At 34.7% G+C, this 13829-nt stretch overlaps 1 protein-coding gene across 1 annotated transcript in view; it reads right to left on the bottom strand.

Moving 5' to 3' along the window:
* Positions 1 to 1944: 1944 nt before the first annotated feature.
* The window catches only part of LOC125650052 (protein misato homolog 1-like), a 28780-nt gene continuing 16895 nt past the window's right edge, over positions 1945 to 13829 (bottom strand). Inside the window, exons 8-14 of the mRNA XM_048877990.2 lie at positions 11831 to 11965; positions 8064 to 8216; positions 7671 to 7796; positions 6121 to 6302; positions 4573 to 4656; positions 2993 to 3108; positions 1945 to 2662 (exon numbers count right to left, since the gene is read on the bottom strand). Coding sequence (XP_048733947.1) covers positions 2451 to 2662; positions 2993 to 3108; positions 4573 to 4656; positions 6121 to 6302; positions 7671 to 7796; positions 8064 to 8216; positions 11831 to 11965 — 1008 coding nt within the window. The 3' untranslated portion in view covers positions 1945 to 2450. The remainder of the gene's footprint in view (positions 2663 to 2992; positions 3109 to 4572; positions 4657 to 6120; positions 6303 to 7670; positions 7797 to 8063; positions 8217 to 11830; positions 11966 to 13829) is intronic.

Here is a 13829-nt window from a genome sequence, read left to right as displayed (position 1 = left end):
CTCATTAATATACATGTAAGCATCCCCAGGTTGTTCACATCATGACCCCTAGGAGTAGGAACGAAGGAGCCAAAGTAGGGGGAAAATGTACCCGATGTAAAGCAAATATTAAATTGAGTAACCAACTACTGAACAAGTTGTAAAACTAAATAGTTTAATAGTACACAAGTAATTTACTCCACACTGATGAAAATTTATTGTATGATGAAAATAATTTGCCAATTAAAATCCTTTGAATGTATAATTTAGACGTTGCCATTATTGGAGGTGCCAAGCTGGATGTCGCTATGTTGGGATTTTTCTGTTTGTGCTATTGATGCGTTACCAGATGAAATATTGTATAGGCGTTAAAAACGTGCATTATAATCAATACTGACTACAGCTTAAGATTATGCCAATGCAAACACGAAAGAAAAAACAATGACAGCAATTAAAACTGATCATCATGCTTATCCAGGATGGACCAGTGGTTAAATACAATATAGTTGTGGATTGGTTTTGGAATAACAATATATCCAGAGTTTCTAATCATTGAGGGGATGTTTGTTTCTGGTGAAAAAAACAACAACATATGGTGCATCTTTCCTTTGTTTTAATAAACAAGCACATGGAAACAATTTGGCACATTTTAAGATTAATAAATAATTTAAAATCTGAGTCTATAGAAAGCTTGGAACAATTACACCATTAAGAATCTGTGGTCAGTCGGCTTTTGGCATGCTATGAAGTGATGCAAAATGGGTGCATAGAACAAGGATTCAAAACCTGCTGTGTTAACCTCTTATTTCAAGGAATCGGGTATGATACAAATCATACATGACATTTCCAAAACTCGGTGTTAAAAGAAAAACTGCTCCATTGAGTGTGTAGTCTTCCTATATAGCACCCCTAATGCCAAGAGAATTATGAAAAAGGGGCGGTTAATTTTTATCTCTGTTGATTGTCTTGGGGTGTGATTTTTTAACCACCACTTCAAAGCTAAACAGAAAAGCAAAATCAAATTCAGATGTGCTTTAAATACTTTCCTTTCTAAAGTTGGATAACTCTTGTCAAAATTACTGAATTATTGCAAAGTAGTTTTAAAAAGAGTTTCAAATACAGCTTCTGTACAAGGTAGCATCAGTCAATACAAAGGGGGGTGGGGTGGGGGCTTAATTTCTAACTTCTTTTTATGAAGAGTTCCATAAAAATTTAGTTCCGATATCCCGTATATAAAGTAGTCCAAGGGAGATTTTATAGGGGCAGAGGTACTAAATGGAGAGACTACAGCATGTGTATATACAAAAATGAACACAAAAAAATTCTTCCTGATTTGAACTGACTCTTGTGGTTTCACATATATTTCATACAAGCCTGAGATGTTGTGAATTTGTGAAAAATACAGTTTTCTTGATGTAAAGTAATTTTGTAGAAAGGTACACTATTCTCTACCTTCATGGGCAAAAAGTATATTGTTGTTCACTTGACTTTATATGGTCTAGAACTGACCCTATGGCCCTAATACCCACACAGGGCACTTTGGATAGTGGTAAATAGGGAATTTGTTTTTTTTCAATAAATGGTTTTTATGACATACTCTGGACAATGACAACATAACACCCTCCCTCTCAAAATTTAAAGAAATATCAATAACTTCCTTGAATATTGAAAAATCTAAGCAGCAGGTTTTATTCATATAAGATATACACAAAAGTTTAAATCAAATATGTTCCTTGGTTTTAAAGATCTACTTTGAAAAAGAATTAAGTCTACAGATGGACGGACAGATTCCAGTCTACCCCCGTAAACTTTGTTTGCATGAGGTATAAAAAAACAACGAAAACTGTTATATAAAGAAAAAGAATTAAACAAGTAATAAACAAAGAAAATGTATTCATAGCTAAAAGCTTGTCCCAATAGAAACTTAATCTGAGTAATAAATGACAAAAATTTGAATAAAAATAATTCCTTTGTTCAAGCTTTTATTTTAAATTTACATGAAAATAAAGTCACTTCACACTGCATGAATTCCAACAACATGTAAATGAGTTATGCAGAAATAAAATATATGAGGGTATGAACTGCAACACTTCATGCCCGCACACTTCATGTTAAGCTCGTCATGAAAAGTATATGCCCGTGTGAAGTATCCAGGTTCATATTCTCGAGTAATTTCAAAAATGATATATTTCTGATACTTAAATTCTACTTTAATTTTTGTCAGATTTCCAATCCATTAAAATAGATGTTACTATACTCAAATACACTTTGTTTACATTTACAGCACATTCATGAGAAAATGGTTATCATTACAATTTGTGAAAACATTGGAAATGTAAACATTTTAGGATGCATTTCAAGCAAATGTTTTATATGCATACAGAGTGTCTGCAACTCCTGATGTGGCAATGCCCAAGTTTTGTAGTGAACAGAAATGACAGGTTGATTATTTCCATTGTCTTTCCAGGATGTCATCCCATATCACTGTTCGGTTTGTAACATTTTTCCTGGGCTGCCAATTCCTGAAGCATATCCTGAAACTCGTCCTCCTCCAGGCCGGACTCTAAGTACCGTGTGTGCTTTCTGATGTTCAGTTTCTTGGCCTCTGTGTACAAGGTATTCAATAACTGTGCACAGTCAGGACTGGACTGCATACTGGTCATCATAGGGACTGTGTCAACACCTGAAAAATGCATGTACTCTTACATCATAGGGACTGTCAAACACCTGGAAAATGCATGTATCCTTACATCATGTTTATATTTCCAGTAACAGTTTCAGCTTACTTAAAAGACAATGATAGCTTTTAACTCATTGGATAGGCCATGGGACAGTGTCTACAAAGTGTAATCAACTTGTACTTAATAACAATATTTCGTACACTTTGAGCCTTTGTATAAAAAAAAAATGGTTTTCCTTTGGAAAGACTGATATTAAAAGTAAAATGTGGTTACATCAGAAATGAGAAAGTTTTGCTACCTTTCTGAGCATTATTCATAACTATGAAGCATACCTTCAAACGGCAGTCTCTGATTTGTTGATAAAAATCCATTTCTGTTGATACTTTTTTTGAAGATGTGTGGAAATGGGGTGCTTACTTTAGCAGGACTTTTTATCACTGTTCCAGCACTACAACACATTAAAGTTTGAAGAATAGAAGTTTTAGATATGCAAAATATCAAAGTCATGAGGGATAAAAATTGTTGTTCAATTTGGTCAACATTTCACACAATTAAAGTACAGTTGAACAATATGATATGTTGAAATGAGTTCATATTTCCATCTACATTTTCTTTACGTATTTTTTTTTTCAATAGCTCAAACCCTTGGATATCTTGAAAATATCTTGAATATTTTTTCTATACTGTCAAGTTCGAGATATTAATGAAGTTTGCTGTATGTACATATACCTTCATATTTGAAGAACATTTCAAATTGCTGTTTGTATTATTGAGGTCTATCTTATTTGTATTTGTAAAATTCAGATATACATGAACCGCTTGTTATGTAACTAGGGAGAATACATGAACTTCTGTAATGTAACTATCCTAATTAACACAGGGTATATACATGAACTTCTTGTAATGCAACTATCCTAATTAACAAAGGGTATATACATGAACTTCTTGTAATGTAACTATCCTAATTAACACAGGGTATATACATGAACTTCTTGTAATGTAACTATCCTAATTAACGCAGGGTATATATATGAACCTCTTATAATGTAAGGCCACAGTATTTTTATTTCTTGGTTTACAGAAAAAAAAAATGAAATGCAAATTCCTACTTCTTTTAATTCCGTCCATTCTATCCAACATGCCATATAAAAAAGAAAATTTTTAAATGACCCAATCCTATTTTTGTGATCATCTCCCCTTTGAAAGGGACATGACCCTTCATTTGAACCAATTTGAATCTCCTTCACCAAAGGATGATCTGTGCCAAGTGTGGTTGAAATTGGCCCAGTGGTTCTGAAGAAGATGTACATGTAAAAATGAAACGTTAACGACGGCGGACAACGGACGAATTTCAATCAGAAAAGCTCACTTGAGCCTTTGGCTCATGTGAGCTAAAAATAAATATTTCTCATCAATTGGCAATGTTCTTGCTGTTTACATAGATGAGAAATGCAGTGATATTTACAAATATACACTGCATTATGTATTAATAGTTGTATAATTGATAGTGGTAATGTTTCAACCTTCGTTAGTTTGGGATAAACAGAAAAACATTGTCGAAAATCTGAAATCTTTTTTCTTCGAGATAAACCATGCCTTTCAACCAAATCACGAAATGATGTTGATGTTTCATTAAAAATAAAACAATGATAAATATTAAAAATCTGTATCTGATTTTTATTTCTCCAGACCGAGCCTAATTTTTGAAGAAGAAAAAAAATCATTAAACCAAAAAATAAAAAAAAACTGGCCTTACTAACCTAAGACATGTAAATGTACCTCTTGTAATGTAACTAACCTGAGACATGTAAATGTACCTCTTGTAATGTAACTAACCTGAGACATGTAAATGTACCTCTTGTAATGTAACTAACCTGAGACATGTAAATGTACCTCTTGTAATGTAACTAACCTGAGACCGGATATGAAATTCTCTGTGAGATAAACTTGTAAGGTGTCATTAACTGATCGACAGGAACTGTAGAGGCCTCTTGGGCTGCAATACAATAAAAAGCAATCAAAATTCCAAATGAAGCCACAGTCATTTACTCTTGGGCCACAACATCCCCCCCCCCCCCAAAAAAAAGGAAAGAAATGAGTGTATCAACAGACCAAATTTCATTTGATACAATGTAGTCCTAGGCTTCATATGACTCATGATTTGCGTATGGATAGTCACAAAATTCCAGAAGGAGGCTACAGAGAACTATTTTTGGATCATGACATACCCCCCCCCCCCCCCCCCTCCTCAACTGACCAAGTGTGATATATAATCATGGGCTTCACAGCATGAAAGATCTGATCTACACATGAAATGTATAACCATGAAATATCAAAATAAGACCACAGAGACCAACGTTTTGTTCATGACACTCCTTCCCCTCAGCACAAGGCATGTTGATGTGAACATGACCTGAGGATGTATAACCGAAAAATTCCTGAAGATCACAGCATCAACTGACAATGTTTCATGATCCTAGGTCTCAGTGTGAAAGATGTAATATGGATATACAGGTATATGGATATGATTATTTTCAGAAAGAGGCCACAGGGAACTATTTTTGGTTCAATATACAGTTTTCCCCAAGAAAGTTATGACCAAGACACGGAAAAGCTTACAGACAGATGGGAGAAACCTATACCATAATACACCCCTCAAAACAAGGGCATATAAAAACTCACAATAAACTAGAGATTGTTTTTATGAAAAACAAATGGCTCCCCAGCTACCCAAATTGGAAGTGTTCCAAATGAAACCTCCTGGAAAGATCCACTATAACTTTAAAGATAATAATTGAATCATCCTGTCCCTACACTATGCACATCTGCAAAATGAATGGCATTGAAGTATTGTACAAAATTTCAAGTCTATCGGATAGCCATATAGAAGGAGAAGCGTTCTCAAGCTATTTAACTCCTCTTAGATCCCCTATAACTTTTAGGAAAATAATTGGATCCTCCTGTCCCAATAATATATACATGTATCTACAAATGGCAGTGAAGCATTGTACAAAGTTTCAGATCTATCAGATAAGCCATATAGGAGGAGAAGTGGTCACAAGTTATTTTACATCCTCCACCCCTCTTAGATCCACTATAACTTTTAGGAAAATGATTGGATCCTTCTGTCCCACCAATATGCACATCTACAAATGGCAATGAAACATTGAACAAAATTTAATTTCTATCCGTAAAGACATATAGGAGGAGAAGCGTTCCCTAGATTTTGTGACAGACAGACGGACTGAGAGACAACAGACGGACGGACAGACATGACAGCTATTACAGTGATGCTCTCCTGAAATTTTTCAGGGAGCATCTTTTAAATTCATTTGCATTTATCTTAAATCAAAATCTTTAGTCCTTACATATGTACAATCATCATTTTCTTTTTACATGTTTGGATATTTTCATATATGCAATAGTTATCTCCCTTTGCTTTATTCATTTTGAGACTTACCTTCTTGGCATGTTTTCTGGGATACCTCTAACTACCACAGACTGCATGTACGGGTTTGCCTGATTAAGACAATGGGGCGTAATGGACAGCCAGGGCAAGGTGCCCTCTAAGCCCTGAACCATGTCCACAAAGTTTGACTCTGTCTCCAACATCATAGGTAAGGCTGCACTTACAGATCCAACCTGCACACGCATTTACATTAGATATGAAACCACAATGTTTACAAAACAAGAGGTCTTATTGGCCACCTGAATATTAGTTAACAGTAACACTAGCCCTAAGGGCTGCAAAATCTATAATGATTTTCCTGTTCAGATCTGCATATCTAAGCTAAATTCTAATATTCTGTTGCAGTGTGAAACAAGATGTGTTCTTAAAACATGCATGCTCCAGACCTAGCTTCCCGTGGGGATCCAGGTTAGAATAGGTCCTCAGTACCCCTTGCTTGTTGTAGAAGGCGACTAAATGGGGCAGTCTTTCAGATGAGACCGCAAAAACCGAGGTCCCGTGTCACAGCAGGTGTGGCACGATAAAGATCCCTCCCTGCTCAAAGGCCCTCACCGAAATTTTGCAGCCCCTCACCGGCAGTGGTGACATCTCCATGTGAGTGAAATATTCTCGAGAGGGATGTTAAACAATATTCAATCAATCAATCGACTAAGAGAGATCAAAGTCTTGGGCACTGGGAGCTACCCAATCTAATTAAAATCAGATCCTCTCTAACTATTACACAAAAAATTAGAATGTTTGAGGCTGTCATTTAGATCCGTTCATATTATTTGATGTATTGCTTTTGTTAGTTATGGTTGGTTTCCCATACCTGTGGCAAGCAGTGATGCCATACAACTGACAAAATCTAACGAAAGATGAGTTAGTTTTTTGTTTATTGTTACTGTTGTTACAACCTAATTAAAATCCTTAAAAACCGTTACTGACAGCATTGCATTCGAGGTCATGTTATTGACCCCAGTCTCATGAATAATTCAATAAATATTCGACCAATTACAATAGCTTGACAAAGAATCAAGGACTAATCAGGAATTGTTTTACTGAAGCATATTCGGATTGTAAGTTCACAAAAATGGCATCGATCCATGAAAAGTTAAAACAAATTCCAAATATCAGCATTAAAAGAAGAGCAATAGAAGGTCTTAGATACTATACATCCATTACCGTTGAATTATATTGTCTGTTTTAACATCACTCATGGCCACTGCCATCTTCGATCAATGAAAATTTTAAACAAATTCCAAATATCAGCGTTAAAGGAAGAGCAAAGGAAGATCTTAGATACTATATATCATTAAAATATAATTTCTGTGGTGTTCTAACATCGCTCATGGCCACCACCATCTTCTTCCATTATTCTCCTGTGCTTCTCAGTTCCAATATAACAGCAAAATTTTCATCTTAGCGAAAACCATCATTTGATTGGTCAAATGTGAAAGGTGAAATAACATGACCTCAAACGCAATGCTGTCAGATCCTTCTCCAGTGTAACTGTTTGAGAAGATTTGATTTTAATCAGATTTAGAGCTACCAGTAGTTACCTTTTTGCCATGACTCTGGAAGCTGTTTGCTATATCACACATGTGGATTGGATTAACTGTTCTGTAGGGTAATGTGGCTGTGTCTAGCGTAGCTGCTAAAATAGCACTAGTGTGGTAATCCATCAGCTGTAAATATCGATTATGAAATACTCATCAATTCCAGGCATTTCTTTTTTATAACTGCAAATACATGTATCGATTATAAAATACTCATCAATTCCATGCATTTCTTTTTTTTTTATAACTTTAAATATCAATTTACATATAAAATATTCATTAATTCCTTGTAGGATTTTTTAACATTTCATAACGACATGTCTTCCCATCTGCATGCACATAATGTATACCCTGACATTATAGATAATTTCATGCTATCAAACAAGTACCCGGTACCTTGTAATCTAGCTGCGGGAAGTCTGCATAGTCTCCAATGGTTTTCCACAAACTATTCGCTAAGGATAGTGGGAAAAACTGGGAACTCTGGGTAAAACTTGTGTGATAACTTAGAGCCGAGTTCAGAATCCTGTTAGCTCTTCTAACTGGAGTCTAAAAATATGTATATAATATATATATATGTACATGTATACTACTATAGATATGTCATTTGACTTACAATTACAGCTAATTATCATCTCCATATATAAACACGAGGAATAGATTTTTTATGTACTTTGTGAAAATGAGTCCATTGAAAAATATTTCCATTTTTCATGTTTTTGCCTTTGATATCTTTACCAACTGAAATGACAGCCATTTTGTCTGAATGTGATCGATGTGCATACGAATCTTGATAAACATAGAACGTTTATTTCAAGGTAGCTCCACACTCATGGGACTTATCAAATGATTGGTTCAAAGTATAAATGTTATATTGATTTTCACTTCATTGATTAAATCAATATCTAAAGAAATCAAAGTACTTAAAGTACTCGTGGGAGTTGAACATTGTGGAAATTCAGTTAGAAAAGATAGTACTGGAAGGGTAGGGGGATAAATGACTGAATATTATCATGATTTTAGATACAAATCAACTGTTGTTGTTTTTCAAAGCGTTACAACAGCAAACATGGATAATGGAAGGCCCATGGGCCACAACGCTCCTCGAGTAACTGAAGTCGTGTTGTTGTTTTCTAGAATTTCACCCCTTTATATTCTCATGAAAAATGTGACCACATATTATGGCCCAAACATTCAAATCAATATGGTTATCAATGCCTTGCAGTTATGAAGAAGTTTTTCCCCTGTATATATACATTCAAGTTTAATCCTAGTTATAGCTAATTCTAAGGATTCATTACTTGAAAAGGTAGTCCAATATGCTAAACTGTCACCTGAGTATACTACAGTCCTGTAGAGGATCAATGGAATGGTAAATAATTGTATAATAACTCAAAATAAATGAAATGCAAAAAAAATTAAAAATTGTCGGGCATCGGAAATGCACAAGCTGAGTTGCGCAAGGAATGGGCATAGAGGGAACCGGCAGAAAAGTTTTCAAGAATTATCAAGCAGGGAGCAAAATTTTGCGTACTTAAATTTCAGCCGACTTAAATCCTTTGTGACCTTGACCTTTAACCCTTGACCAAAATCAATAGGCTTCTTTGTCTCATCAAGGGCGATGATCCATCTAAGTTTAATTGAGATCCTATAATTTGTTAAAAAATTATAGTGCAGAAAGCAAAATTTTCTCCAAATTTCAGTCTATTTATAGCCAGTGACCTTGACCTTTGACCTAGTGACCCCAGAATCGATAGGCTTCCTCATCTTACTGAGGGTGACAATCCATCTAAGTTTGAATGAGATCCTATAATTTGCTCAAGAGCTATGGTGCGGAAATGAAATGTTGATGCGTGCCCGCCTGCCCGCCCAAAGGCACTTCATCAGATCATAAGCCGAGTTCGACTTCATCGCAACTCCGTTAAAAATGAAACACTAGTCAAATAATGTTATTTATTGCCAAGGTATTTGGGATATTATACTTTGGCTCAAACAGGGGGTGAATGAACCTGACAGTATGGAAAGCATATAGTGGAATCAGACTTGTGATGCTGGAAATCTATAGTGATTAATAAACTATACATGTACAAGATCCATAACTATTTTTTTTTTCAGTTTGTGAGGGAGAATCCTCATGTCTCTTTCATCTGTAGACAAATAAACAATGTGTTTTGACCATAGCAATTTCCAATCCTTTTTGCAGCATAAATTCAACATTGTGGCAACTGGGTTAAACTTTGATAGTGAAGTAATACATGGCAGCACCTTATTCCATGCTCTTAAAATTTCTGTTTGACACACACTCATGACATCCACTCAAACATTACAGAGTGCAGCAAAATCCCATTGTAATCGGGGATTCAAAATGGATAACTGGTACAAAATATGGTACATACTATTCAAAAAGGATAATGAATTTGACATATTGATGTCTTGGAAAAGGAAATTCTGACATCGGGGCTCTAAGCGTTTTCAAACATTGTCATTTGATAAAAGTGTTCTACATTTTTAAAAATAGAGATTAATATGTCTTTACATACATAGGTGAGAAAGTTTCCATTATTCCTAGCCGAGACATACCATGTATGCGCAAAAAATTCATAAACAAATATCACACTACTCACGTAGAAAATGTGGACCTTACCGTCATCAAGCGCAGCGAAACACGCCATTTCGAGATTATAGTCGACGAAAGCTCGGTAACAGTAATGAATAAGGTACACTCATTTTGTATCTATTTTGTGACTTTCTTTATTAAAAGGAACAGTTCTCTAATGTGTAACGTGCAATTACTACGTAATTCAATAACTTGAAGCATGAAGCAGTTTCACTTTGCCACCGGATATAAGAAATTTTATTTCGTATTCCGATCCTAATCGAAAGTTGTTGACTGGGAATGACGTGTTTTAATTCAATCTACATGTAACATCAAGCATTTTTTATATCACATTAAAAAAAAAACACAAATATATACACATACACAATGTTGTAGAGTTATTTCTTGTAAATTTTCTAAGGTTTCGCACCATATTCGATATTTCGCGCCACGGTGTCAATAGGGCTTGTGTGCAGTTGTCGTTCGTTTCCCTATCAATGTTTATAGGTGACGCTGCGCTACAAACGACAATTTTCAACCTTATCTTTTATTTTTCTATGTATATCAGTATTAATTTGATCGAAATCTTGTATTCAAATTGATTTGAATACAATATCATTGCATTTATTTACATGTCAATTATCAAAATTAGATTAATTCAGAAAAGTTACATGGATTATTTAATGGCGGATGTTTATAAAAGTTTATGTTGATTTACCTAGGAGTAAATCAGCTGACACAGAACCCCCGCTGACGACCACTATACAAATCAATACAAATTACTGCGCAGAAAAGTGCGTGATGACCCAGGGAGATTGAACATAGTTCAACTCCCAAATATATATGTTGCCAGATTTCTAAAGATGTCAGACATACAAAAACAAATGTTTATATCAACATAAGAAAACTGCACATTTTAGTTAAGGCATAGAATTATGAAAATACATAAAAAAAACTTGTTGAAATGACTAAATTTTAATTTCAAAAGTTTGAAAATATTGCTGCTTTATAAATATATATGAATTAATTGTGGATATTAAGAAAATCAATGTATTACTATAACAAACATACAATAGAGAAATACATACACCAGCATAGGAGTTATTGCCCTTGACAATATTTTTGTAATTATTGATATAATTGATTATTTATAGAAAATATAAACCTTTTCAATAACAAATTGTTTACCATATTTTTTATAATCTACCCAGTGAAAAAATTCCTCCAAACGATATATTTCTATAATGCACAAATTTTTAATGTAATAATGATTTTGCAAAAACCTATCACATATCAATTCTCCGACAGAAATGAAAGAAGAATTCAGATACAGTATAAGAAATAAATTTTATTTTCAAAAATATGTCTTGAGGATATGAATAGCAATGCTTCATACTTTTCATGAAACGCTATCGTGCTTCCTGAAGTATGCAAGCATAAAGCATCATAATTCATGCCATCATTTTCAAAAATGAAATTCATTTTTCAAATGTAGCGTTAAAGATTTCAGTGTCTTTCTAGAATTTTGCGTATCAAAGGATTAAAGATTTTAGATTAAGATACATACATCGTCAGGGAGGTTTGCTGGGGTTAATCCAAAGGACATAACAGCTTTAGACGAGTACTCGTCTTGTAAATGTTGTAAAGTTTGGGCCGCAATTCCACCAAATCCATCATGTGTGTCTAGCAGAACATGAAAACCCTGCAGATTGATAGGGAAAAAATTTGATATACAAGTATAGCATATAGATTAGAAAAAAAGTTAATAATACTTCATTAAATGTATATTCTTTCTGTGTGTTAACATTTGAACATTTTCAACTTCTCATATACTAAAGGGCCAATATTTTGTCGTCCCCATGCTCCCCTGGGGGCTAAGTGGTGGGACCATAACCTATAAAAATCAGGCAATCTTTGATATCTACTTCTTTACCACTGGGCCTCTGACACACAAATTGTGTGGGTATAGTCATGATGAGTAAGGGGGCTTCTACCAACAGTGTGAATTCTTGGTGCCTGAGTCAGATGAAGCTCTATGACCTACATGTAAATCTTACAAATGCATTATTTCTTTTAAAAACTCCTTAGCTTCTGGACATCAACCAAACTAATTACCTTACTCTGTCAGTAATGATTAATAGAATCCTTCATTAGTACAAATGTGGGATAGGGAAATTCCACCAAGGGAACAAGATTCACAAAGCCTCGTCCTAGACAGTAAATCTTGTTTCAGAGGTGGAATTTCCCTATACCATACGAGTAAATAATGAAGGATTATCTTCCTCACATTTTACCCACAGTTTTGTGCATAAATTCAAGAGCTTCGAGAAAATTCAAAATCATCAAAATCCTCATTTGAACTTTGATGCAAAAACAGCCAGAAAGAGCGTACCCGAAAATGGTTTACACTGTTAATGTACATGTAAACTAAAAAACCCAATGTTGTCCACCAGAAAGCTATATCACATTGAAATTTAAAAAAAAAACATATAAAATATTTTACTTCACCGTGTAATGTAAATCAAAGAAAATATGACATCACAATCAAATGACATCGTAGCAATGTGAGACAGAAAAATCTCACATGGCTGTCTTACATGGGTAAAGTCAATCTCACACTGGTGATAATGTGAGAAAAGAGTCCTCAACCAAAATTGTGAAATTCATGGCTCCTGGGTCAGGTGTTCTAGGATTTCATATTGTGAAAATACAATTTTTCTTTATACAAGATTGCTACACGTAGCTATGTCCCCCACCGCTGCAAAAAAAGTTGAAACACAAAAGTCCCATAACTCCTGTACTAAAATTTGTCGAATCAAAATTACGGCACAATATGATCAACTACATATGGTGACTAACAATCCTACAAAATTTGAACAAAATCCGTTGAGCAGTTTCGGAAAAGTGGCGTCCACAAAGTGTTTCTATAGTGTAGCATGTACAAATTCAACAAAGTTCCATAACTCCTGTAAAATTTAGCGAATCAAAATGACGGCACAATATGATCAACTACATATGGTGACTAACAATCCTACAAAATATGAACAAAATCCGTTGAATGGTTTCGGAGGAGTGGCGTCCACAAAGTGTTCCTATAGTGTAGCACGTACAAATTCAACTATGTTCCATAACTCCTGTAAAAATTGTCGAATCAATATGACGGCGCAATATGATCAACTACACATGGTGACTAACAATCCTACAAAATATGAACAAAATCCATTGAGCAGTTTCTGAGGAGTTGCATCCACAGAGTGAAGTGGGACGGACGGAAGGACGGACACCGGTATTTCTATGTTCCCTTCCACGTTGCGGTGGAATACAAAAAATAATCTTGACTTCTGGATTTCAAACTACCAAACTGAGTATATAGTAGACTTTAAAGAAAGGAGCCTCTACCATTTTTATGAAATTTTTGGCCCTTGGGTTAGAGGTACTGGGCAGGTCTAGGATGTGGCTAATTATTCATGCAGTGAAAATGCTAGACTCCTGGGCATCAAACAACCAAAACGTGTATATACGTGAAGCACTTGATATAAAGTATATAATTAAAATGAATTATTTCT

This window comes from Ostrea edulis, chromosome 5 (assembly GCF_947568905.1).
Source record: "Ostrea edulis chromosome 5, xbOstEdul1.1, whole genome shotgun sequence".
Classification (NCBI taxonomy): domain Eukaryota; kingdom Metazoa; phylum Mollusca; class Bivalvia; order Ostreida; family Ostreidae; genus Ostrea; species Ostrea edulis.
The sequence above is the reverse complement of the archived record's forward strand: the minus strand, read 5'-3'. Positions and strand labels throughout refer to the sequence as shown.